The sequence below is a fragment of the Nomascus leucogenys genome, chromosome 12 (assembly GCF_006542625.1).
Source record: "Nomascus leucogenys isolate Asia chromosome 12, Asia_NLE_v1, whole genome shotgun sequence".
Classification (NCBI taxonomy): Eukaryota; Metazoa; Chordata; class Mammalia; order Primates; family Hylobatidae; genus Nomascus; species Nomascus leucogenys.
The window spans coordinates 50,649,034-50,673,810 of record NC_044392.1 but is presented as its reverse complement, the minus strand read 5'-3'; the positions used below and the strand labels follow the sequence as shown (position 1 = coordinate 50,673,810).

Genomic DNA, 24,777 nt, shown 5'->3' with positions numbered 1-24,777 from the left:
GCCCGGCCGCCCCATCCGGGAAGAAGTGAGGAGCGCCTCTGCCCAGCCGCCCCGTCCGGGAAGAAGTGAGGAGCGCCTCTGCCCGGCCGCCCCGTCTGGGAAGTGAGGAGCGCCTCTGCCCGGCCGCCCCGTCCGGGAAGAAGTGAGGAGCGCCTCTGCCCGGCCGCCCCGTCCGGGAAGAAGTGAGGAGCGCCTCTGCCCGGCCGCCCCGTCCGGGAAGAAGTGAGGAGCGCCTCTGCCCGGCCGCCCCGTCCGGGAAGAAGTGAGGAGCGCCTCTGCCCGGCCGCCCCTTCTGGGAAGTGAGGAGCACCTCTGCCCGGCCGCCCCGTCTGGGAAGTGAGGAGCGCCTCTGCCCGGCCGCCCCGTCCGGGAAGAAGTGAGGAGCGCCTCTGCCCGGCCGCCCCGTCCGGGAAGAAGTGAGGAGCGCCTCTGCCCGGCCGCCCCATCTGGGAAGTGAGGAGCACCTCTGCCCGGCCGCCCCGTCTGGGAAGTGAGGAGCGCCTCTGCCCGGCCGCCCCGTCCGGGAAGAAGTGAGGAGCGCCTCTGCCCGGCCGCCCCGTCCGGGAAGAAGTGAGGAGCGCCTCTGCCCGGCCGCCCCTTCTGGGAAGTGAGGAGCACCTCTGCCCGGCCGCCCCGTCTGGGAAGTGAGGAGCGCCTCTGCCCGGCCGCCCCGTCCGGGAAGAAGTGAGGAGCGCCTCTGCCCGGCCGCCCCGTCCGGGAAGAAGTGAGGAGCGCCTCTGCCCGGCCGCCCCATCTGGGAAGTGAGGAGCACCTCTGCCCGGCCGCCCCGTCTGGGAAGTGAGGAGCGCCTCTGCCCGGCCGCCCCGTCCGGGAAGAAGTGAGGAGCGCCTCTGCCCGGCCGCCCCGTCCGGGAAGAAGTGAGGAGCGCCTCTGCCCGGCCGCCCCATCTGGGAAGTGAGGAGCGCCTCTGCCCGGCCGCCCCGTCTGGGAAGTGAGGAGCGCCTCTGCCCGGCCACCCACCGTCTGGGAAGTGAGGAGCGCCTCTGCCCGGCCACCCACCGTCTGGGAAGTGAGGAGCGCCTCTGCCCGGCCACCCACCGTCTGGGAAGTGAGGAGCGCCTCTGCCCGACCACCCCGTCTGGGAAGTGAGGAGCGCCTCTGCCCGGCCACCCACCGTCTGGGAAGTGAGGAGCACCTCTGCCCGGCCACCCACTGTCTGGGAAGTGAGGAGCGCCTCTGCCCGGCCGCCCCGTCAGGGAAGTGAGGAGCGCCTCTGCCCGGCCACCTATCGTCTGGGAGGTGAGGAGCGCCTCTGCCCGGCCGCCCCGTCCGGGAAGAAGTGAGGAGCGCCTCTGCCCGGCCACCCCGTCTGGGAAGTGAGGAGCGCCTCTGCCCGGCCGCCCCGACCGGGAAGAAGTGAGGAGCGCCTCTGCCCGGCCGCCCCGTCTGGGAAGTGAGGAGCGCCTCTGCCCGGCCACCCACCGTCTGGGAAGTGAGGAGCGCCTCTGCCCGGCCGCCCCGTCAGGGAAGTGAGGAGCGCCTCTGCCCGACCACCCACCGCCTGGGAAGTGAGGAGCGCCTCTGCCCGGCCACCCACCGTCTGGGAGGTGAGGAGCGCCTCTGCCCGGCCGCCCCGTCCGGGAAGAAGTGAGGAGCGCCTCTGCCTGGCCGCCCCGTCCGGGAAGAAGTGAGGAGCACCTCTGCCCGGCCGCCCCGTCCAGGAAGAAGTGAGGAGCGCCTCGGCCCGGCCGCCCCGTCTGGGAAGTGAGGAGCGCCTCTGCCCGGCCGCCCCGTCTGGGAAGTGAGGAGCACCTCTGCCCGGCCACCCATTGTCTGGGAAGTGAGGGGCGCCTCTGCCCGGCCACCCATTGTCTGGGAAGTGAGGGGCGCCTCTGCCCGGCCACCTGAAGTGAAGAGCGCCTCTGCCCGGCCACCCATTGTCTGGGAAGTGAGGGGCGCCTCTGCCCGGCCACCTATCGTCTGGGAAGAAGTGAGGAGCGTCTCTGCCTGGCCGCCCCGTCTGGGAAGTGAGGAGCGCCTCTGCCCGGCCGCCCCGGGGCTGGGAAGAAGTGAGGAGCGCCTCTGCCCGGCCGCTCCGTCTGGGAGGTCTACAATGGAGGCCAGAAGCAATGTGGGGGCTGGACGTGGTGGCTCACGCCTGTGGTCCCGGCACTCTGGGGGGCGAGGCGGGTTGATCACTTCGGGCTAGGAGTTCGAGACCAGTCTGGCCAACTTGGCGAAACATGAAAAATACAACAGACAAACCAACCAACCAACTCAGTGACAACAAAACAGGTCTACCCTGGAGTCATACTCTAATTTTTTCTATTTTCCTCCCTTTCTGATCCTTTATCCCACTTTCTTTTTCTTCCTCTTCCTTCTCCCTCTTCTTTGTCAAATAGAGGATTGAGTTATTATCACTGATCCACATAAAGTCCCTCTCTACCTTATTTTAACTCCCACCCCCCATTTCTATTCCCCGACTTCCCATGTGTAACCTCCCTAATATGTTTGATACGCATCTTTTTGTTTGTATGTATTTTTAGAAAATGTTTATTGTTTTTGTGTGCAAAAAAAAAAATTAATAAAAAAAAATGTAAAAAAAAAAAAAAAAAAAAAAAAAAAACAAAAGTACCACCAACAGCATTTGCAGACTCAAGGATGATTTCAAAGTCTGAGCAACTAGGTGAATGATAACATCGTTTACTGAGACAGGGAGGCCTTAAGTAGAAGGTTTAGGAGGGAAAATATAGATTTTGCTATGGACACATTATATTCTATACAGACATAATTTAAAATAGTTACCAGGTCCATCAACTGATGGATAAACTATGGTATATCCATACATTGGAATATTATTCGTTAATAAAAATAAATGGTCGGGCACAGTTCCTTAAGCCTGTAATCCCAGCACTTCAGGAGGCTGAGGCGGGTGGAGTGCAGTGGTGCGATCTCGGCTCACTGCAACCTCTGCCTCCCAGGTTTAAGCGATTATCCTGCTTCAGCCTCCAGAGTAGCTGGGATTACAGGCGCGTGCCACCATGCCCGGCTACTTTTTGTATTTTTAGTAGACATGGCGTTTCGCCATATTGGCCAGGCTGGTCTTGAACTCCTGACCTTAGGTGATTCACCCACCTCGGCCTCCCAAAGTACTGGGATTACAGGCGTGAGCCACTGCGCCTGACCAATATTCGCTTTAAATGGGTATACTGTATGGCATGTGAATTATAATCACAATGAATCTATCCTAAAAATATAGTTATTGAAAATATATAATTATGAAAAGCATTATGAAGCTATTCCCCCCCACACCAGAAGCTATTTTAATAAAAGATTTTAACCTACTAGAAATAAAAGGAAAATTATGTAGTCAAGAGTGCTAATCCTTCTCTGTTAACCACAGGAAACCTGGCTATTTGGACTGTGTGTCTGTGTCAACATACCACCACCAACCTGAAACAGTATTTGCTAATAACAAGCAAAGTATTCCTGAGTAATAATAGCTTCTTGATTGTTGGACTCCCATAAAGCAGTCATTCTTAAGCTTATTAATTTTTTTTTGTTGGGGTGGGGGTGGTGTGCGTAAAGTATCGCATTATGTTTACTTTAGTATATATTGCCACCAGTTTTTCCAAATCTGATCTTTGAGAATGTGGTATAAACTATGGTTCTTCTGTCCCCCCAAATGTGCTTAAGCACAAATACATACATGCAATATTATACATATTTTAAGATGTACATAGGTCCCCTGAAACCAACCAGTGCAGCTTGGTTTCTATAAAATTAAAGCAAGGTCACAGGAATTAACAGTGGCTTTTATTTATCCAGACTTCTGCTCAGCACAATCACATGCTCCTAAATATATGACCTGAGAGTTCCAAAGACTGCAGTATGGCTGGTTGGGGTATAAATTGGTACAACATACTTTGGAAAGCTGGTGGCAATATATACTAAAGCTGTACATAATCCAAACCCATGACCTTGCAATTCCTCTCCTAGGTATATATACCCGATTGAAATGCATTCTTTGCGGTGTGGGTAAAGAGGGGATGGTTAATGGGTACACAAAAAATGGAAAGAAAAGTAAGATCTAGTATTTGCTATCACAACAGGGTGACTATAGTAAAAAATAATGTTCGTTAAAAAATAACTAAAAGAGAGGCCAGGTGCGATGGCTCATGCCTGTAATCCCAACACTTTGGGAGGCCGAGGCGGGTGGATTGCCTAAGGTCAGGAGTTGGAGACCAGCCTGACCAACACGGTGAAACCCTGTCTCTATTAAAAATACAAAAACTAGCCAGGCATGGTGGCAGGTGCCTGTAATCCTAGCTACTCAGGATGCTGAGTGCGGGAATCGCTTGAACCTGGGAGGCAGATGTTGCAGTAAGCCAAGATTGCATCATTGCACTCCAGCCTGGGCAACAAGAGTGAAACTCCACCTCAAACAAACAAGTAAACAAACAAACTAAGAGTATAATTGGATTGTTTGAAACATAAAGGATAGATGTTTGAGGTGATGAATACTGTATTTACCCTGATGTAATTATTACACATTGCATGCCTATATCAAACATCTCATGTAACTCATAAATATATACACCTACTGTGTATCCACAAAAATTAAAAAAAAGGCCAGGCATGGTGGCTCGCATCTGTAATCCCAGCACTTTGGGAGGCTGAGGCGAGCGGATCACCTGGGGTCGGGAGTTCGAGACCAGCCTGACCAACACGGAGAAACCCTGTCTCTACTAAAACTACAAAATTAGCCGGGCGTGGTGGCGGGCGCCTGTAATCCCAGCTACTCGGGAGGCTGAGGCAGGAGAATCACTGGAACCTGGGAGGTGGAGGTTGCGGTGAGCTAAGATCGCGCCATGGCACTCCAGCCTGGGCAATAAGAGCAAAACTCTGTCTCAAAAAAAAAAAATTAAAAAAGAAATGCATTCTTTTTTTTTTTTTTTTTTTGAGACGGAGTCTTGCTCTGTCACCCAGGCTGGAGTGCAGTGGTGCGATCTTGGCTCACTGCAAGCTCCGCCTCCCGGGTTCCCGCCATTCTCCTGGCTCAGCCTTTCCAAGTAGCTGGGACTACAGGCGCCCGCCACCACGCCCGGCTAATTTTTTGTATTTTTAGTAGAAACGGGGTTCCACCGTGGTCTCGATCTCCCGACCTCGTGATCCGCCCGCCTCAGCCTCCCAAAGTGCTGGGATTACAGGCGTGAGCCACTGCGCCCGGCAGAAATGCATTCTTATGTTATACCAAAACACGTGTTCATAGTAGTTCTATTTATAGTTGCCCCAAACTAGGTCAATCAAATCTTCAAAAAAAGTAAAATAGTTAATTCATGGTCACAAAATATACATATTTCATAATTTCATTTGTATAAACCTCAAAAGCAAAATCAATCTATGGTATTACAAGTCAAGATTGTGGTTACCTTTAAGGGAGAAAATAGCAACTGGGAAAAGGTATGAGGGGGGATTCTAGGGTGCTGGTAATGATCTGTTTCTTGATTTGGGTGCTGGCTGTATATGTTCATTATTCATTTTTTAAAAATAGACACAGGGTCTCACTATGTTCCCTAGGCTGGTCTTAAACTCTTCGCCTCAAGCAGTCCTCCCACCTCGGCCTCTCAAAGTGCTTGGATTACAGGAGTGAGCCACCATTCCCAGCTAGCCACCTTATTTAAAATAGTATTACTTGGCCGGGTGCTGTGGCTCACACCTGTAATTCCAGCACTTTGGGAGGCAGAGGTGGGTTGGGATCAAGCAGCCTGGCCAACATGGTGAAACCTCAACTCTCCTAAAATTACAAAATTAGTTGCCAGGCACGGTGGCTCACGCCTGTAATCCCAGCACTTTGGGAGACCGAGGCAGGTGGATCACTAGGTCAGGAGATCAAGACCATTCTGGGTAATAAGGTGAAACCCCATCTCTACTAAAAATACAAAAAATTAGCTGGGCATGGTGGCGGGCGCCTATAGTCCCAGCTACTCGGGAGGCTGAGGCAGGAGAATGGCGTGAACCCGGGAGGCGGAGCTTGCAGTGAGCCGAGATTGCGCCACTGCACTCCAGCCTGGGCGACAGAGCGAGACTCCATCTCAAAAAACAAACAAACAAACAAACAAACAAAAAACAAAAAAAATTAGGCCGGGCGCAGTGGCTCATGCCTGTAATCCCAGCACTTTGGGAGGCCTATGTGGGTGGATCACCTGAGGTTAGGAGTTCGAGACCATTCTGACCAACACGGAGAAACCCCGTCTCTACTAAAAATACAAAAAAAATTAGCCAGGCATGGTGGCATATGCCTGTAATCCCAGCTACTTGGGAGGCTGAGGCACCAGAATTGCTTGAACCTGGGAGACAGAGGTTGCGGTGACCCAAGATCACGCCATTGCACTCCTGCCTGGGCAACAAGAGCAAAACTCCATCTCAGGAAAAAAAAAAAGAAATTAGCTGGGTGTGGTGGGGCAGGCCTATAATCCCAGCTACTCAGGAGGCTGAGGCAGGAGAATCACTTGAACCTGGGAGGCGGAGGTTGCAGAGTCGAGATCGTGCCATTGCACTCCAGCCTGGGCGACTGAGTGAGACTCCATCTCAAAAAAAAAAAAAAAAAAAAAAAAAGTTTTTTATTTTTGAGCATTTGAAAAGTATTTTTTGGCCAGATGCTGTGGCTCACGCCTCATCCCAGTATTTTGGGAGGCCCAGGCGGGTGGATCACTTGAAGCCTCCAGCCTGGCCAACATGGCAGGAGAATGGCTGGAACCTGGGAGGTGGATGTTGCAGTGAGCCAAGATGGTGTCACTGCACTCCAGCCTGGGTGACAGAGATTCTGTCTTAAAGACAAAAAGAAAATTTGTTCAGTATTTTCTTCAATTAGCTTTCTCAGATTGAATGTTGAGCCTTTTAAATATTCATAATGTTCCTGAGAATCCATTTGGCTATTCTGTTATCTTTACACTTCTCCAGCCTTCCCCTCCTCAATTAGACCCATTTCTTCCCTACTCCCCAAAAGAAAAAATATCTACTTTGGATTAAAATAAATCCGTTTAATCTAACTTATTCAAGACTTTTTGGCCTCTACTTGGGGGTTCAAGAGAAGGTGAGTGTCAGGCCTCTGAGCCCAAGCTAAGCCATCACATCCCCTGTGACCTGCATGTACACATCCAGGTGGCTGGTTCCTGCCTTAACTGATGACATTCCACCACAAAAGAAGTGAAAATGGCTTGTTCCCGCCTTAACTGATGACATTGTCTTGTGAAATTCCTTTTCCTGGCTCATCCTGTCTCAGAAAGCTCCCCTACTGAGCACCTTGTGACCCCCACTCTGCCTGCCAGAGAACAATTCCCCTTTGACTGTAATTTTCCTTTATCTACCCAAATCCTATAAAACGGCCCCACCCTTATCTCCCTTGGCTGACTCTCTTTTCCGGACTCAGCCTGCCTGCACCCAGGTGAAATAAACAGCCATGTTGCTCACACAAAGCCTGTTTGGTGGTCTCTTCACACGGACGCACATGAAAATGAGGTGATAGAACTAGGGGGAAAAGAATTATTATTATTATTATTATTAAGGCTAACCTACAAATATTTTGAGGTATTTTATGGGTTTAAATATCCATAAATCTTTGAAGAAGTCTCACTTTCAGATAAGGAGGAAACATTTCAGTATCTCTGAAATACAAGAAAAATTTAGGCTTAAAATTTTTCTCATTAAATCAGGAAAATGATTTACATTTATTGGACTGATTTTCTTCTTGTGGCAGAAACATGGATTCAGTCGAGAAGCCCTTCTGAAAGAGTAGAAGGCCCTAGATTCCCAGGTAAGCTTCTGAAGTAAATTCAGATAAATCTACTATCATACTTTGGGAGGTTGAATTAGATTAAGAAAAACAAAATGGTAGCCAGATTATTTATATTCTGGGGAAAAATTCTACACAAAAGATGTTGTCTTCAGAGCTCTTAGCGAATATTTAGTTTTTCCCCTCTGGTTCAACTTACTTTTTTACAATTTGGAATGCAAAGGAAAACTGACACGGTAAGCGAGCTGGGCTGCTAGAAAACGGAGATTTCTGCCAGGAAGTGACTCTGCTTTGACTTGCATTTGATAAAATTTTACTGCTTTCTGGGAGAGATGGCTCCCTCGATTATCAATAAAAAGTCACTTTGCAGCTGGGCATGGTGGCGCATGCCTATAATCCTAGCACTTCGGGAGGCCGAGACAGGAGGATCCCTTGAGCCCAGGAGTTTGAGACCAGGCTGGGCACATAGGGAGACCCCCCCGCCTCTACAAAACAACAAAAAAAGCATGTTTGGTTTGTCTCTTTCCAAATTACCTAGATAACTTGGAACTCACTGAGGAGAAAAATAAGACAGACCAAGGCTTTGAGAATTGTGGACACAGAAACAAAGAGTACATACACACATGTAACAGATAATAGAAAAATATCAAAAAAGCAGTGTTACCTAACATTTCAGCATTAAAGTGATTATTTTTATTCTTTAGGGAGAGTAAAACATTTTAAGAAATCATATGAATATACACTTATGGGCATTTTAGCTGTGTGGCAAAAAGGAAGAAAAATTTTATCTGTTAGAATCTAAATTAAGTTTTAGTTTTGTTGTAATTTAATGTCAGAAAGCATGCATGCATACATGCAAGACAGTGGAATATATAAAGTGTTGAAAGACAAAAACAACCCACCAACCTAGAATTATTTCTGTGGTTGTTGTAGAGCTGGGGCTCTGCCTATGTTGCCCAGGCTGGTCATAAACTCCTGGTCTCAAGTGATCCTCCTGCCTTGGCCTCCCAAAGCGCTGAGATTACAGGTGTGAGCTATTGTACCCAGCCCAATCTAAAATTCTATTTCCAGTTAAATTATCCTTCAAAAATCAAGGATAAATAAAGACTTTCTTAGACAAAAACTGAGGGAATTCATGTCCAGCTGACTTGCTCTGTAAGAAATGTTATTGAGAGAGGGAAAATGATAAGTAGGAAACTCAGTTCTTCTATTTTTTTTCTTTTTTGAGTTTTGTTCTTTCACCCAGGCTGGAATTAAGTGGCACGATCTTGGCTCACTGCAACCTCTGCCCCCCAGGTTCAAGCAATTCCCCTGCTTCAGCCTCCCCAGTAGCTGGGATTATAGTTGACTGCCACCACACCCGTCTAATTTTTGTATTTTTAGTAGAGATGGGGTTTCGCCGGGTTGGCCAGGCTGGTCTCGAACCCCTGACCTTAAGCAATCTGCCTGTTCGGGCTCCCAAAGTGCTAGGATTACAGGTGTGAGCCACTGCGCCTGGCTGGAAACTCAGTATCTATGTAAAGAAAAGCAATGTGAAAGGAATAAGTAAAGGTAAACAAACAACAAAAAAAATTTAGCTTGTCGTGGTGCACGTGCCTGTAATCCCAGCTACTGGAGAGAGTGAGGCGGGAGGATCCCTTGAGGCCAGGAGTTTGAGGCATTATTGGGCTATGATAGCACTTGTGAATAGCCACTACACTCCAGCCTTGGCAACAAAGTGAGACCCCATCTCTAAAAAAAGAGCTGCCAGTTTCAAAATCCTTTGTTTAGTTTACAACTTGAATATATTTTCTTATTTTCTGGGCCGAGCGCGGTGGCTCATGCCTGTAATCCCAGCACTTTGAGAGGCCGAGGCGGGTGGATCACCTGAGGTCAGGAGTTTGAGACTAGTCTGGCCAACATTGTGAAACCCTGTCTCTACTAAAAATATAAGAAATCAGCCAGGCGTGGTGGTGGGTGCCTGTAATCCCAGCTACTAAATAGGCTGAGGCAAGAAAATCACTTGAACATGGGAGGCGGAGGTTGCAGTGAGCCGAGATCGTGCCATTGCACTCCAGCCTGGGCAACAAGAGTGAAACTCCATCTCAAAAAAATTTTTTTTCTGGAAATATGTGAAAACTACATGCATTCATGAAATTCTAGCACATCACCAATTATTTTGTACATATTATTTCCTCTGTGTTGGCTCTTCCCTCTTAGCCTGAAAAGATCCTTTGAGACTTTTTAAAAAGTTTTTTAAAAATAGAGACAAGGTCTTGCTATGGCCCAGGCTGGTCTTGAACTCCTGGACTCCAGTGATCCTCCCACCTTGGCCTCCTAAAGTGCTGGGACTACAGGCATAAGCCACCTTGGCCCAGCCGATCCTTTGAGATTTAGTTCAAATTAAGGCAAGAAAGGGTAGTGATCAAAAAGTAGGTGTTTGAACTGAAGCTCTGCACTATGTCCTCAGGCAAGCCTCATTGCTGGAGTTTTTTTGTTTTTGTTTTTGTTTTTTGAGACACAGTCTTGCTCTGTCACCCAGACTGGAGTACAGTGACACGATCTTGACTCACTACAGCCTCCACCTCCCAGGTTCCAGCGATTCTCCTGCCTCAGCCTCCCAAGTAGTTGGGACTACAGGCATGTGCCGCCACGCCAGGCTAATTTTTTTTTTTTTGAGACGGAGTCTCGCTCTGTCGCCCAGGGTGGAGTGCAGTGGCGCAGTCTCGGCTCACTGCAAGCTCCCCCTCCCGGGTTCACGCCATTCTCCTGCCTCAGCCTCCGGAGTAGCTGGGACTACAGGCGCCCGCCACCGCGCCCGGCTAATTTTTTGTATTTTTAGTAGAGACGGGATTTCACCGTGGTCTCAATCTCCTGACTTCGTGATCCACCCGCCTCGGCCTCCCAAAGTGCCGGGATTACAGGTGTGAGCCACCGCGCCCAGCTACACCAGGCTAATTTTTGTATTTTAAATAGAGATGGGATTTCACCATGTTGGCCAGGCTGGTCTCAAACTCCTGACCTCAGGTGATCCAGCCGCCTCGGCCTCCCAAAGTGCTGGGAATACAGGCATGAGCCACCACACCCAGCCACCTGAGTTTTCTTTAAAAGAACATTGTAGAGGTTTTTTTTTTTAGTGTTGTAATAAATAATATACAAAGCAGTTAGCGTAGTACTTACCTCACAACAAAAGTGCTCAATATATGATAACCATAATAAAGAAATACAACACCTCAAAGTCTTCCCTAACATTCCTAGGGAGAATACTATTTGTTTGTGCTTCTAAATATTATGTTTATACTTCTATTTGATCATTTGTCACAAATTATATTATTTGCCCACATAAATGTGCATTCTTGGGAGCTAGAATGGTGCCCTATGCAATGTTTTATTGTCAGTGCCTAGCAAGTGCTCATCAATTTGTAAGTACTCAATATTTTTTTGATGAATGAATTATAGACAATAAGATATAGAGTGGCGTTCTCAAATTTTAACACGCAAGCTTTTAGAGAGTTTCTTTTTTTTTTGAGACAGAGTCTCGCTCTATCACCCAGGCTGGAGTGTAGAGGCACGATCTTGGCTCACTGCAACCTCCACCTCCCAGATTCAAGCAATTCTCCTGCCTCAGCCTCCCGAGTAGCTGGGATTACAGGAGTGTGCCACTATGCCCAACGAATTTGTATTTTTAGTAGAGATGGGGTTTCACCATGTTGGCCAGTCTGGTCTTGAACTCCTGACCTCAGATGATTTGCCCGCCTCAGCCTAGCAAAGTGCTGGGATTACAGGCATGAGCCATCGCGCCTGGCTGAGAATTTCTTTAAAATGCAGCTTCCTCCTAACTCCAGAGACTGATTTACTAGGATCTGCACTTTAGCAAGGTACCCTCCTATCTCACACACACATTTTGGTACAATGGTCTTTGCAGTATACTTTGAGAAACATTGTATAAAGCATGACTTATTGAAACAGCACTTTGTCTTAAATAAAAATATTAGAGGCCGGGCGCGGTGGCTCACGCTTGTAATCCCAGCACTTTGGGAGGCCGAGGCGGGCGGATCACGAGGTCAGGAGATCGAAACCACGGTGAAACCCCGTCTCTACTAAAAATACAAAAAATTAGCCGGGCGTGGTGGTGGGCGCCTGTAGTCCCAGCTACTCGGAGAGGCTGAGACAGGAGAATGGCGTGAACCCGGGAGGCAGAGCTTGCAGTGAGCCGAGATGGCGCCACTGCACTCCAGCCTGGGCGACAGAGCGAGACTCCGTCTCAAAAAATAAAAAATAAAAAAAAAAAAAAAAAAAAATAAAAAGTAAAACAGCGGCGGTGGCCACGCTTGTAATCCAGCACTCTGGGGCGAGGCGGATCAGAGGTCAGGAGATCGAGACCACGGTGAAACCCATCTATGAAAAATAAAAAACTTAGCCGGGTGGCGGGCCTGTGGTCCAGCTACTCGGAGGCTGAGCAGGAGAATGGCGGAACCCGGAAGGCGGAGCTTGCAGTGAGCCGAGACTGCGCCACTGCACTCCAGCCTGGGCGACAGAGCGAGACTCCGTCTCAAAAAAAAAAAAAAAAAAAAAAAAAAAAAAAAAAAAAAAAAAAGAAAAGTATAAACAATCCTAGTAAACAAATGTATTATTGTCCCTTGTGCTATAGATAAAGAAAGGGAGAACAATAAGCCAATTATAAGCCCACTTACATTTTTACACGTTAACTCTGTTATGGTCAGGCATGTCACCTACATTTGGAACTTAAGACTTTCAGCTCCTAAATTCAGGTGTCATTTGCAGGTAGATATTAGTAGGACAGATCATATTCATTCTCTTCATGGTAATAATGGTATAATTGGTTAATTTATTTTGATTGAGATGGAGACACTATTTAGGCTTTAGAGTATTAGCTGGTGTTCATGTGGTCAGCCTTGATGTGTCCTGCCCCTCAGGCTATGCATGTGACAATTGTTTTTGTATCCTTCATTTTCTACATAGGATAAAACAGGCTGGTATGCTAGTGTAAAGGGGGAGGCATTACTAGCCTTGTATAGAAAGTCCTTATTTCCAATTAAAACAAATTAAGTTATAAAATTGTGCACAGAGAGACCAGAGAGCTGATAATTGATCTTTATTATACAGAAATGTGAAGGCCATAAGCATTAAATGAGAAGGAGTTTGGCAGTGAACGTTAGGCAGATTCAAACTGAAGATATCCTCGTCTTATTGAGATATAATATAAAAATAAACACTAAGAGTTGCAAGAAAGAACTCAATTCAACTTCTATCCCCCAATCAAGCTACAACTTTCCACAGGAAAACCTGGTTTCAATTCATGCCGAATTGTTCAAAGAAAAGAAAAAGCTAACTCAGGTAGAGACAACACATGGACTGGCTTTTGTCCTATTAGAGAGCCAGACTGAATCTGTATTCAGCCTCACATTTAGAGTTTGTTTCCTACTACAATTTATATCTCTATTTACCTAAGAGATACCTAAACTGAAAAACAAAAAAATGTTAACTGAGCTGGGGAATTTTTGTGGGGCTAAGTAGATTTGGCAGAGGAGAGAAATGAGTAAGTAATTCATTTAATTATTTCTAATCAAGAGGATTTAATGTCAGGTCTGGGTCATCTGTATTAGCCCTTTGACAGTTTGTTGTTCTATAATGGTCAAGAAGCACTATCCCATTAAAGTATAATAAATGCTTTACATCAGCACAGCTCAGTGCCCGTCCTCTTTATATCCTCAAATACTGGACTTTCGATATGCTTTCAATTTCAGCATGCTTTCAATACCAAATTAGCCCTTTAAATAGGATCTTTCTTAATAAAGCTTTTTATTGCCCTCACTACTGAAGTAAAAAACATGTTAGAGATTTGGCCAGAAAGATGGTTTTACTGAAATAAGACTAATGACTAGGAGCACATCTATGGCTTAAATATAGACAAAACTACTCCCATAACTCTTAAATATAGACAGACTTTATTAATTTATGTAGGAAGCCAAAAATAGGAAAGAAAAAGATCTGGAGTTCGGATATACTGATATATTCAGCAACTGAAACTTACAATTCCTTCAATTCAGTCAGAGCAGAGACATTTAAAGTAGTCTGGAGGCGTGGGTGCAGTGGCTTATGCCAGTAATCTCAGCACTTTGACTTTGGGAGGCTGAAGTGGAAGAATTGCTTGAGCCCAGGAATTCAAGACCAGCCTGGGCAACAAAGCGAGACTCTGTCTCTCTAAAAAAGAAAAAAAAAAAAAAGCTGAGTATGGCGGCACGTGCCTGTAGTCCCACTTAGTTGGGAGACTGAGGCAGGAGGATCCTTGAGCCCTGGAGGTCAAGGCTGCAGTCAGCTGTGATTGCACCACTGTACTCCTGCCTAGGCAAGAGCAAGACCCTGTCTCAAAAAAAAAGTGGCCTGGGGGAAACAGGACAGTCATATACCCCAAGAATGGAAATTTTCATGCCACCTCCCTTCCTTCCTTACAAATTCTAATGCTGATTGCATGAACGAGGTGTTGAGAGAGACTTTTCTTTTCTTAATTTAGACTTTTACCCTAGTGAATGAGGGAGCAAGAGAATGCTAACAGGGATGAGAGAATATATTTCTGGCTCTAGGACTTTGAGATCCAGGTAATTGAATCTGGGACATTCTCATTAGGTTAGAAAAGGAAAGATGAGAAAATCACTAGCAGGATATGCAATTCCAGAGACCATCTGCTCCAAAAATTAGTTTTGTTTCTCATTGCTCCTTATTCAGCGACAGTTATTTCAATAAGCTACATTATTTAGCAGAGTCTGAGAGACAAAGGCTGTGAAAACATGTATTTAAGATAGAAAACAAACTTAGAAAAATATAATACTTCACTTTTTATCTCATTCACATTCTATAGCTGGAGAACTCAAAATCCCATTTAGATATTTCTGCTTATCCAAAAGCACACTGGGTGAAACTAAACCACGAAATGGAAGAAATGTTCATTGGGTGTGTGTGGGTTCACCCAGTTTATTTACCTACGGGGTGGAAGTGTAGGGAGAAATAAGGTCTGCTTATAATGGTCAAGGTCTATGGAGAAGCCCTGAAGTTGCGCTCCCCAAATCACAAGTCTGATTCAAGAAAAGGAAACAAAAATGATGGAAACATCTGATCACACAAAACTCAGTGATGGGGTCTCTGACAGTCACCAGCCAGCAGGGGAAAAAAGGAGAAATCCACCTGCTGGCTTTAAGATTTATTGAAGGCTGCCAGCACAGCCCAGATCATTTCTGTGGCACTAGGCTTTGTCCCTTCCACTTCAGGGTCCAGTTCTACTAAGTCCTTGGCTCGATTCATTGCCACATCATACTTGTCATCTGTCAGAGAGGAGAAGACATTCTCTAGCACATCAGAGGAGTGGGCTAGCACCAGGAGTGCTAGTGTTCGCTTGTCCATACGCTGAGGGTCATTTACCCACCGCTCTAGTACACTATCTTGAAGTTTTTTCACTAGTCGCTGTTTCTCTGTTGTATTGGTCACTGGATGAGTAGTCATGTCAAATAGCAGGAAATTCTGCTTCTCAGTGGTTAGAATACCCTTCTCTACTAGGTTCTTTGCGATGCGCTCTCGTACATTTCTCAGCTGGTACTGTAATTTGAAGGGGTTCCAGGTCTCGCCTATGAGAAAAAAGAAATAGGACATAATGAACAGAGACAGAAAAGCAAAATGAAACATGTAGTAGTTTGGAACCTTGAATGGCTAAAATGTTTAAAAGCATAATCTTCATTCCTCCATTCATTTAATCCTTAGTCCTTTATAATCTGGCTTTGACTCCAACCATATTTACATTAAACTAGCTTCAAAAAATGTCACCAAGGACTTCCATATTGCTAGAGCTTACAGACTTTATTTCTGTTTTTTTTTTTTTTTTTTTGAGACGGAGTCTCACTCTGTCGCCCAGGCTGGAGTGCAGTGGCGCGATCTCGGCTCACTGCAAGCTCCACCTCCCGGGTTCACGCCATTCTCCTGCCTCAGCCTCTCCAAGTAGCTGGGACTACAGGCACCCGCCACCACGCCCGGCTAATTTTTTGTATTTTTATTTTTATTTTTTTTTTATTTTTTATTTTTTTTTTTGAGACGTAGTCTCGCTCTGTCGCCCAGGCTGGAGTGCAGTGGCGCAATCTCGGCTCACTGCAAGCTCCGCCTCCCAGGTTCACGCCATTCTCCTGCCTCAGCCTCTCCGAGTAGCTGGGACTACAGGCGCCCGCCACCATGCCCGGCTAATTTTTTTGTATTTTTAGTAGAGACGGGGTTTCACCGTGGTCTCGATCTCCTGACCTCGTGATCCACCCGCCTCGGCCTCCCAAAGTGCTGGGATTACAAGCGGGAGCCACCGCGCCTGGCCTTATTTCTGTTCTTATGTGACCTCTCTGTGACACTGTAATTATTTATGTATTTTTCAAATTCTCTTTAGGACACAAGTCTCTCCCAGATGATTTCTACTCTGTATTGCAGAAGTTCTATTTGCTGGTGAAGCTGAGAGGACTGAGGTTTCCTACCCTATTTGTAGAGCAGAAGCCCTATCCTAGGCCTGGTAGGCTGACAATATTTAGACTTCAATTGCTCCCATTCCAGCTTGTTCATAGATTAGAGATTCTGCAACAGAAAAGGCAAGTCAAGAAGACCAGGAGCTAACACCTCTTTCCCCCAGCACCTACTCATACAGCAGGTGGGTATCACTGTAGGAGAAGTGGGCCCTTGTGCAGAAGTTCTGCCCAGGAGGGAAGGAAGGCCTGAAGAATGAAGAGCTCCAAAGCTCTGCCTGAGAGGACTGACTTTATTTGAAACACAGTGTGGAGAATTCTATGCCTAAGGGTGTTGAAAACCATAGAGATCTTGGTGGAGAGCAATTACAAGGTGCTGCTAGCTCTATGGCACTAGTATGACAAACCCAAATGGCAAAGCCTCCAGAAGTTTAACAGGCAGAACCAGAGAAACAGAAAGCCAAGAAAAGCCCTTCTGGAATCATGAGCAACACTTGGGGTTGGGAAGACTGTGTGCTTGCACCAGGCTGCACCCACTCAGGAGCAATCAGAGCAGGACATGGAGCTTGACTTGAGAGTATTCCCCAGACCACACATAGATCTATCAAAAAAGGGTGGATGCTTCACTGGCACCAAGGGCTAAAGCACAACCACTGAACCAACACTGGCTGAACAATAAGCTACTCTAACTCAGAGGCAACTCCTAGGAAGCTAAGCTTAAAAATAATAATAATAATAATAGCCAGGTGTGGTGGTGCACGCCTGTAGTCTCAGCTACTTGGAGGCTTAGGCAGGAAAATCGCTTGAACCCAGCAGGCAGAGGTTTCAGTCAGCTGAGATTGCACCACTGCACTCCAGCCTGAGTGACAGAGCGAGACTTCATGTCAAGAAATGAAAAACACAAAATAAAAATAAAATTAAAAAAATCACATGCACCCCTGGTGTCTGTCCAAGGATGTACTTACTCTCTGAGAAGAAATCAGAGAGGGAACTACCAAGCTGCTAGTTCCTCACTGAATGTGAGGCAAAATGTAAACTCCCTGATTTGTGATGGCTATGTCAAAATCACACACACATATCCAACAGTAAAGGATAAAAAAATTTAATTGGTGAAAAGGTCTTAAGCACACAACCTAGACTAATAAGTGGCTTCTACTGACCCACTGGCAACACACAGGGAGTTAGGCCAAAAGATAAAAACAAGAAAATATGAGCAGTGACATCAGAGGCTGCACACTACAAGAGAAACACTTCAGAGAGCTACTGCAGGCAAGTCACTAAGGAAACAAATTACCAAGCAAACAACACAATCAACCTCTAGTGGGAAGGAGAAACCAGTATAGCAGGTGTCCCCAACCCCTGGACCATGGACTGGTACTGGTCTGTAGCCTGTTAGGAACCCGGCTGCACAGCAGGAGGTGAGCCATGGATGAGTAAAGTTGAGCTCTGCCTCCCATCAGATCAGCAGTGGCATTAGGTTCCACAGGAGGGATCTAGGTTGCATATTCCTTGTGAGACTAATAAAATGCAATGCACTTGAATCATACCGAAACCATCCCCCCGTCTCCCACCCCAGTGGAAAAATTGTCTTCCGTGAAACCTGTCCTGGTGCCAGAAAGGCTGGGGACAGCTGCAGTATAGTATCCAGAGTTGCACAATTATCTAAAATGTCCAGTTTTTGACAAAAAAGTATGAAGTATACAAAGAATAAATTGTGACCCATTGACCCTTTCAGAAGAAAAAAAGCAGGCAATGGAAACTGCCTTTGAGAACGCTAAAATGTTGGACTTTACAAAGACTATAAAGCAGCTTTTATAAATATGTTCAAAGACCTAAGGGAAACCATGACTTATCATATAGAGAATATCAATAAAGAGAGAAATTATAAAAAAGAACCACTTAGGCCGGGTCCGGTGGCTCACGCCTGTAATCCCAGCACTTTGGGAGGCTGAGGTGGGTGGATCACTTGAGGCCAGGAGTTCAAGACAAGCCTGGCCAACATGGTGAAACCCCATCTCTACTAAAAATACAAAAATTAGCCAGGTATGGTGGGCACCTGTAATCCCAGCTGCTCAGGAGGCTGAGGTAGAGAATCGCTTGAACCTGGGAGGTGGAGGCTGCCATGAGCCAAGATAGCACCACTGCACTCCAGCCTGTGTAACAAAGCCAAGACTCCATCTCAAAAAAACAAAAAGAAAAAAAACCATTTAGAAATCCTAGAGTTTAAAAGTACAACAAACAGACTGGGCATGGTGGCTCACGTTTATAATCCCAGCACTTTGGGAGGCTGAGGCAGGCGGATTACTTGAAGCTAGGAGTTTGAGACCAGCCTGACCAATATGGTGAAACCCTGTCTCTACTAAAAATCCAAAATTAGCCGGGTATGGTGGTGTGTGCCTGTAGTTCCAGCTACTCAGGAGGCTGAGGTAGGAGAATCACTTGAACCCAGGAGGCGGAGGTTGCAATGAGCCAAGATCACACCATTACACTCCAGCCTGGGTGACAGAGCAAAACTCAAAAAAAAAAAAAATTACAACAAACAAAATGACAAATTCACTCAAGGGACCCAGCAAGAGATCTGAGCTGGCAAAATAAAGAATTAGCAAACTTAGAGATCAAAGAAATTATGTAATATGAAGAACAAGGAGAAAAGAGAATGAAGAAAAATGAACAGACTCAGAAATATAAAATATCATCAACTTGACAAACATACATAAAACAGACAGAAGGAAAGGAGAGAAAGAGGCAGAAAAAATACTCAAGGAAGTAGTGGCTAAAATCTTGCCAAACATGATGAAAAACACTCAACCACACATTGGAGAAGCTCAACAAACTCCAAGTTGGATGAACACAAAGAGACCCATATCCAACATCATAGTAAAAATGTTGAAAACCAAAAATAAGTGGAAAATCATGAAAGCAGAAGAGAAAAATGACTTATCACATCACAGTGGAACTTTGTAAGCTTAATAACTGACTTCCCATTAGAAAAAATGTAGGCCAGAAGAATGAGTAGACTTAATTCAAAGTGAGGGTAGAAACTATTAGCCAAGAATCTTATAACTGGCAAACTATCTTTCAGAAATAAAAGCAAAGCAGGTGTGGTGGCATGCACCTGTAGTCCCAGCTACTCAGGAGGCTGGGGCAGGAGAATCACTTGAACCCAGGAAGTGGAGGTTGCAGTGAGCTGAGATCGTCCCACTGCACTCCAGATTGGGTGACAGAGTGAGACTCTGTCTCAAAAAAAAAAAAAAAAAAAAAAAAAAAAAAAAAAAAAAAAAAACCCAAAAAACCAAAACAAAAATGAAGGCAAAGAAAAATTTCTAAAAAGGAGAAAAAATAAATACATTCCTAGATAAAAACATCTGAAAGAGTTCACTGCTAGCAGACCTGCCTTGTAAGAAATATTAATACTAAAACTAAAGGGAAATTGTTAAGGCTGAGAGCAGGACACACTAGACAGTAATTTGAATCCACATGAACAAACAGTAACAGTAATTATGTAAGTAATAGAAAAGATGGTATAATTGAATACTTCATCTCAACTGATTTATAAAGCAATTGCACAAAACAATATTTATATAATTGTTGAGTTATAATTTTTAACTTTTTAAACTTTTGCATGAGGTTATAACATATAGAAATGTAATAATAGCACAAAGAAAGAGGGTGGGAAAAAATTGTGTTGGAGTAAGGAAAATGACAACAGATGGTAACTTGAATCCACAGGAAGAAATGAAGAAAACCAGAAATGGTAAATAAGGAGGTTAATATAACAAACTCTGTAAGTATAATTTGTGCTTTCTTCTCTTCTTTAATAATTACAACAACGAATTGTTGAATTTGTAACACATAGAGATGTAATACATATAACAATACTGGCATGGTGGGCCCATGCCTGTAATCCCAGAACTTTGGGATGCCAAGGTGGGCAGATTGCTTGAGCCCAGCAGTCTAAGACTAGCCTGGGTAACATAGTGAAACTTTGTCTAAAAAAAAAAAACAAAAAACAACAATAAAACAAATACAAAACCCAAAAAAAAAAAAAAAAAAAGAAAAGAAAAGAAACATATAGCAATATTAACACAAAAAGAGGGAGAGGGAATAGAGTTATATAGAAGTAAAGTTTCCTTGGAATTAAACTTGGTATAAATTTTTTTTTTTTTTTTTTTTTTTTTTTTGAGACAGAGTCTCACACTGTCACCCTAGCTGGAGTGCAATGGCGCGATCTTTGCTCACTGCAACCTCCGCCTGCCGGGTTCAAGTGATTCTCCTGCCTCAGCCTCCTATGTTAGATTTACTGGAGAAAGACTTGAAAGCAACTTTTTTTTTTTTTTTTGAGACAGGGTCTTGCTTTGTTGCCAGGCTGCACTGGAGTGGTGTGATCTTGGCTCACTGCAGCCACCACCTCCCCAGCCCAAGTGATCCTCCCGTCTCAGCCTCCTGAGTAGCTGGGACTATAGGCATGTACCACCATGTTCAGCTAATTTTATGTTTTGTAGAGATGAGGTCTCACTGTTGACCAGGCTAGTCTCAAATTCCTGGACTCAAGTGATCTTCCCACCTGAGTGTCCCAAAGTACTGGGATTACAGGTGCGAGCCACCACACTCACTACAACTATTTTTTTTTTTTTTTTTTTTTTGAGATGGAGTTTCACTCTTTCGCCCAGGCTGGAGTGCAGCGGTACAATCTTGGCCCACTGCAACCTCCACCTCCCAGGTTCAGGTGATTCTCCTGCCTCAGCTTCCCAAGTAGCTGGGATTACAGGTGCCCGCCACCATGCCCAGCTAATTTTTGTATTTTCAGTACAGACGGGGTTTCACCATGTTGGCCATGCTGGTCTTGAACTCCTGACCTCCAGTGATCCACCCGCTTTGGCCTTCCAAAGTGCTGGGATTACAGGTGTGAGCCACTGCGTCCAGCCACAACTGTCTTAAAGATGCTCAAATATTAAAAAAAAATATGGATAAAGACAGGAAAATAATGTATAAACAAAATGATAATATCAATAAAGAGATAGAGAAAGGGAACAAAAGGAAATTTTGGAGCTAAAACTTATAATAACTGAAATAAAAAAACATACTGGGGGGCTGGGCGCGGTGGCTCATGCCTGTAATCCCAGCACTTTGGGAGGCCAAGGTGGGTGAGTCACTTGATGTCAGGAGTTCAAGACCAGCCTGGCCAATATAGGGAAACCCTATCTCTACTGAAAATACAAAAATTAGCCAGTGTGGTGGTGGGAGCCTGTAATCCCTGCTACTCGGGAGGCTGAGGCAGGGAGAAGTGCTTGAACCTAGGAGGCAGAGGTTGCAGTGAGCCAAGATTGTGCCACTGCATTCCAGCCTGGGAGACAGAGCGAGACATTCCATTTCCAAACAAACAAACAAACCAAAAAACAAATTTGAAGAAGCAGAAGAAATAATCAGCAAGCAGTTCCCTGTTAGGATACACCCTCCAAGGCCGGGCGCGGTGGCTCACGCTTGTAATCCCAGCACTTTGGGAGGCCGAGGCGGGCGGATCACGAGGTCAGGAGATCGAGACCATGGTGAAACCCTGTCTCTACTAAAAATACAAAAAATTAGCCGGGCGTGGTGGCGGGCGCCTGTAGTCCCAGCTACTTGGAGAGGCTGAGGCAGGAGAATGGCGTGAACCCGGGAGGCGGAGCTTGCAGTGAGCCGAGAGCCGCGCCACTGCACTCCAGCCTGGGCGACAGAGCGAGACTCCGTCTCAAAAAAAAAAAAAAAAAAAAAAAAAAAAAAAAAAAAAAAAAAAAAAAGGATACACCCTCCAAATCAACAGGGAAATACTATAGCTACATTTGAGCCTTTTCCTTTTAAATTTGGGAAACGTCATGAGGGGACGGACCATCTGGGGCCCGTTCCAAACCGGGGCATTTCCAGCTTAGGCCATTCCCTCACCCCTGTACAATGTCTGTCCCCTGCCATAGCTGGTAGTGCTGCAGTAGATTTATGCTGCACAAAAGCTGTGAGCCTTCTGCCTGGGGAACCCCTGCAAAAGGTCCCAACAGGAGTCTGTGGACTCTTGCCAGAGGGAACGATAAGATTACTTCTAGGAAGATCTAGTTTAAGTTTAAAAGGAGTACAAATACATACAGGAGTCCTTGATTCAGATTACAGTGGGGAAATTCAAATTGTTGTATCTGCTTCTGTTCCCTGGAAAGCAGAGCCAGGAGAGCGTATAGCACAGCTCTTGATTGTGCCGTATGTGGAAATGGGGAAAAGTGACATTAAATGAACAGGAGGATTTTGAAGCACAAATAAACAAGGCAAAGCTGCTTATTGGATGAATCAAATTACTGATAAATGTCCTACCTGTGAAATAACTACTCAGGGAAAGAAATTTAAAGGTTTGGTAGATATAGGAGCAGACATTTCAATCATTTCTCTACAGCACTGGCCGTCCACGTGGCCAATTCAACCCGCTCAATTTAACACAGTTGGAGTTGGTAAGGCCCCTGAAGTATATCAAAGTAGTTACATTTTCCATTGTGAAGGGCCCAATGGACAATCTGGGACTATTCAACCAGTTATAAGTTATGTACCTATAAATTTAGGGAGAAGAGATTTATTACAATAATGGGGAGCACAAGTTCTAATTCCAGAGCAATTATAGAGCCCTCAGAATCAACACATGATGCATGAAATAGGGTATGTCCCTGGTATGGGACTAGGAAAAAATTTGCAAGGTTTGAAGGAACCGCTTCAAGCGGAAAGACAAAGTTCCTGCCAAGGTTTAGGATATCATTTTTGACGGCCGCCATTGTTAAGCCTCCGGAGCCTATACCTTTAAAATGGTTAACAGATAAGCCAATTTGGATAGAATGATGGCCACTAAGTAAAGAGAAACTAGAGGCTTTAAAGGACTTCGTTAATGAACAATTAGAAAACGGACACATAGCTCCAACATTTTCCTCTTGGAATTCTCCAGTTTTCGTAATTAAGAAAAAATCAAGTAAATGGAGAATGTTAACAGATCTTAGAGCCATCAATTCAGTTATACAACCTGTAGGAGCATTACAGCCAGGACTGCCTTCTCCTACTACAATTCTGAAAAATTGGCCTTTAATAGTCATAGATTTAAAAGACTGTTTCTTTACTATCCCCTTAGCTGAGCAAGACTGTGAATGGTTTGCATTTACAATTCCTGCAGCAAACAACCTGCAGCCTGCTAAGCATTTTCACTGGAAAGTGTTGCCACAAGGCATGTTAAACAGTCCAACAATTTGCCAGACTTATGTAGGGCAAACAATTGAACCTACTCGTAAAAAATTTTCACAGTGTTACATTATTCATTATATGGATGATATACTTTGTGCTGCCCCCACTCGAGAAATATTACTCCAATGTTATGATCACTTGCAAAATTCGATTTCTCGTGCTGGTTTAATTACAGCTCCTGACAAAATTCAGACTACTACGCCTTACTCCTACTTGGGGACCTTAGCAAATGACACTACCATTGTGCCACAAGAAGTAGCCATACGTAGGGATCAATTGAAAACATTAAATGACTTTCAAAAATTACTAGGGGACATTAATTGGATATGACCTGCTCTAGGCATCCCTACCTATGCCATGAGCAATCTATTTTCTATCCTTAGAGGAGTTTCTAGTCTTACCAGCCCTCAGCAATTAACAAAAGAAGCTGAGGCAGAGCTGCAGCAAATCGAAAAGCAAGTCCATAAAGCTAAAATAAATAGAATAGATCCAGAGAAGACTCTAGATTTGCTAATTTTTCCAACTCAGCATTCACCTACTGGTGTTATTGTCCAAGAGCAGGACTTAGTAGAATGGCTTTTTCTTCCACATACTAATTCACAGACTCTAACTCCTTATTTGGATCAAATCGCTACTATGATAGGAAATGGGAGAACTCGGATTGTTAAATTACAGGGATATGATCCTGAAAAAATTATTGTCCCTCTCACAAAGGCACAAATACAGCAAGCTTTTATAAATAGTCTTACTTGGCAAACCCACTTAGCTGACTTTGTGGGTATTCTCGATAATCTTTTTCCTAAAACGAAACTGTTTCAATTTTTGAAATTAACTAATTGGATTCTCCCTAGAATAACTAAATTTAAACCAATTGAAGGTGCTGAGAATGTTTTTACAGATGGGTCTGGTAATGGTAAAGCTTCTTATTCTGGCTCTAAAGGTAAAGTTTTCCAGACACCCTGTACTTCACCTCAAAAAGCAGAGCTTGTAGCTATAACTAAGGTACTGACTGCTTTTAATTTGCCTATTCATGTGATTTCTGATTCTTCATACATGGTTCATTCCACACAGTTAATTGAAAATGCTCAGTTACGATTTCATACAAATGAACAACTGATGACTTTATTTACCCAGTTGCAAACGGCAGTTAGAAGTAGAATGCACCCTTTTTACATCACTCACATTAGGGCTCATAAACCTCTTCCCAGCCGGGCGCGGTGGCTCACGCTTGTAATCCCAGCACTTTGGGAGGCCGAGGCGGGTGGATCACGAGGTCAGGAGATCGAGACCATGGTG

General features: G+C 45.2%; 1 protein-coding gene across 1 annotated transcript in view; it reads right to left on the bottom strand.

The window, feature by feature from the left end:
• Positions 1-12,834: 12,834 nt before the first annotated feature.
• The window catches only part of GOLPH3L (golgi phosphoprotein 3 like), a 55,231-nt gene continuing 43,288 nt past the window's right edge, over positions 12,835-24,777 (bottom strand). Inside the window, exon 5 of the mRNA XM_003259186.3 lies at positions 12,835-15,375. Coding sequence (XP_003259234.1) covers positions 14,948-15,375 — 428 coding nt within the window. The 3' untranslated portion in view covers positions 12,835-14,947. The remainder of the gene's footprint in view (positions 15,376-24,777) is intronic.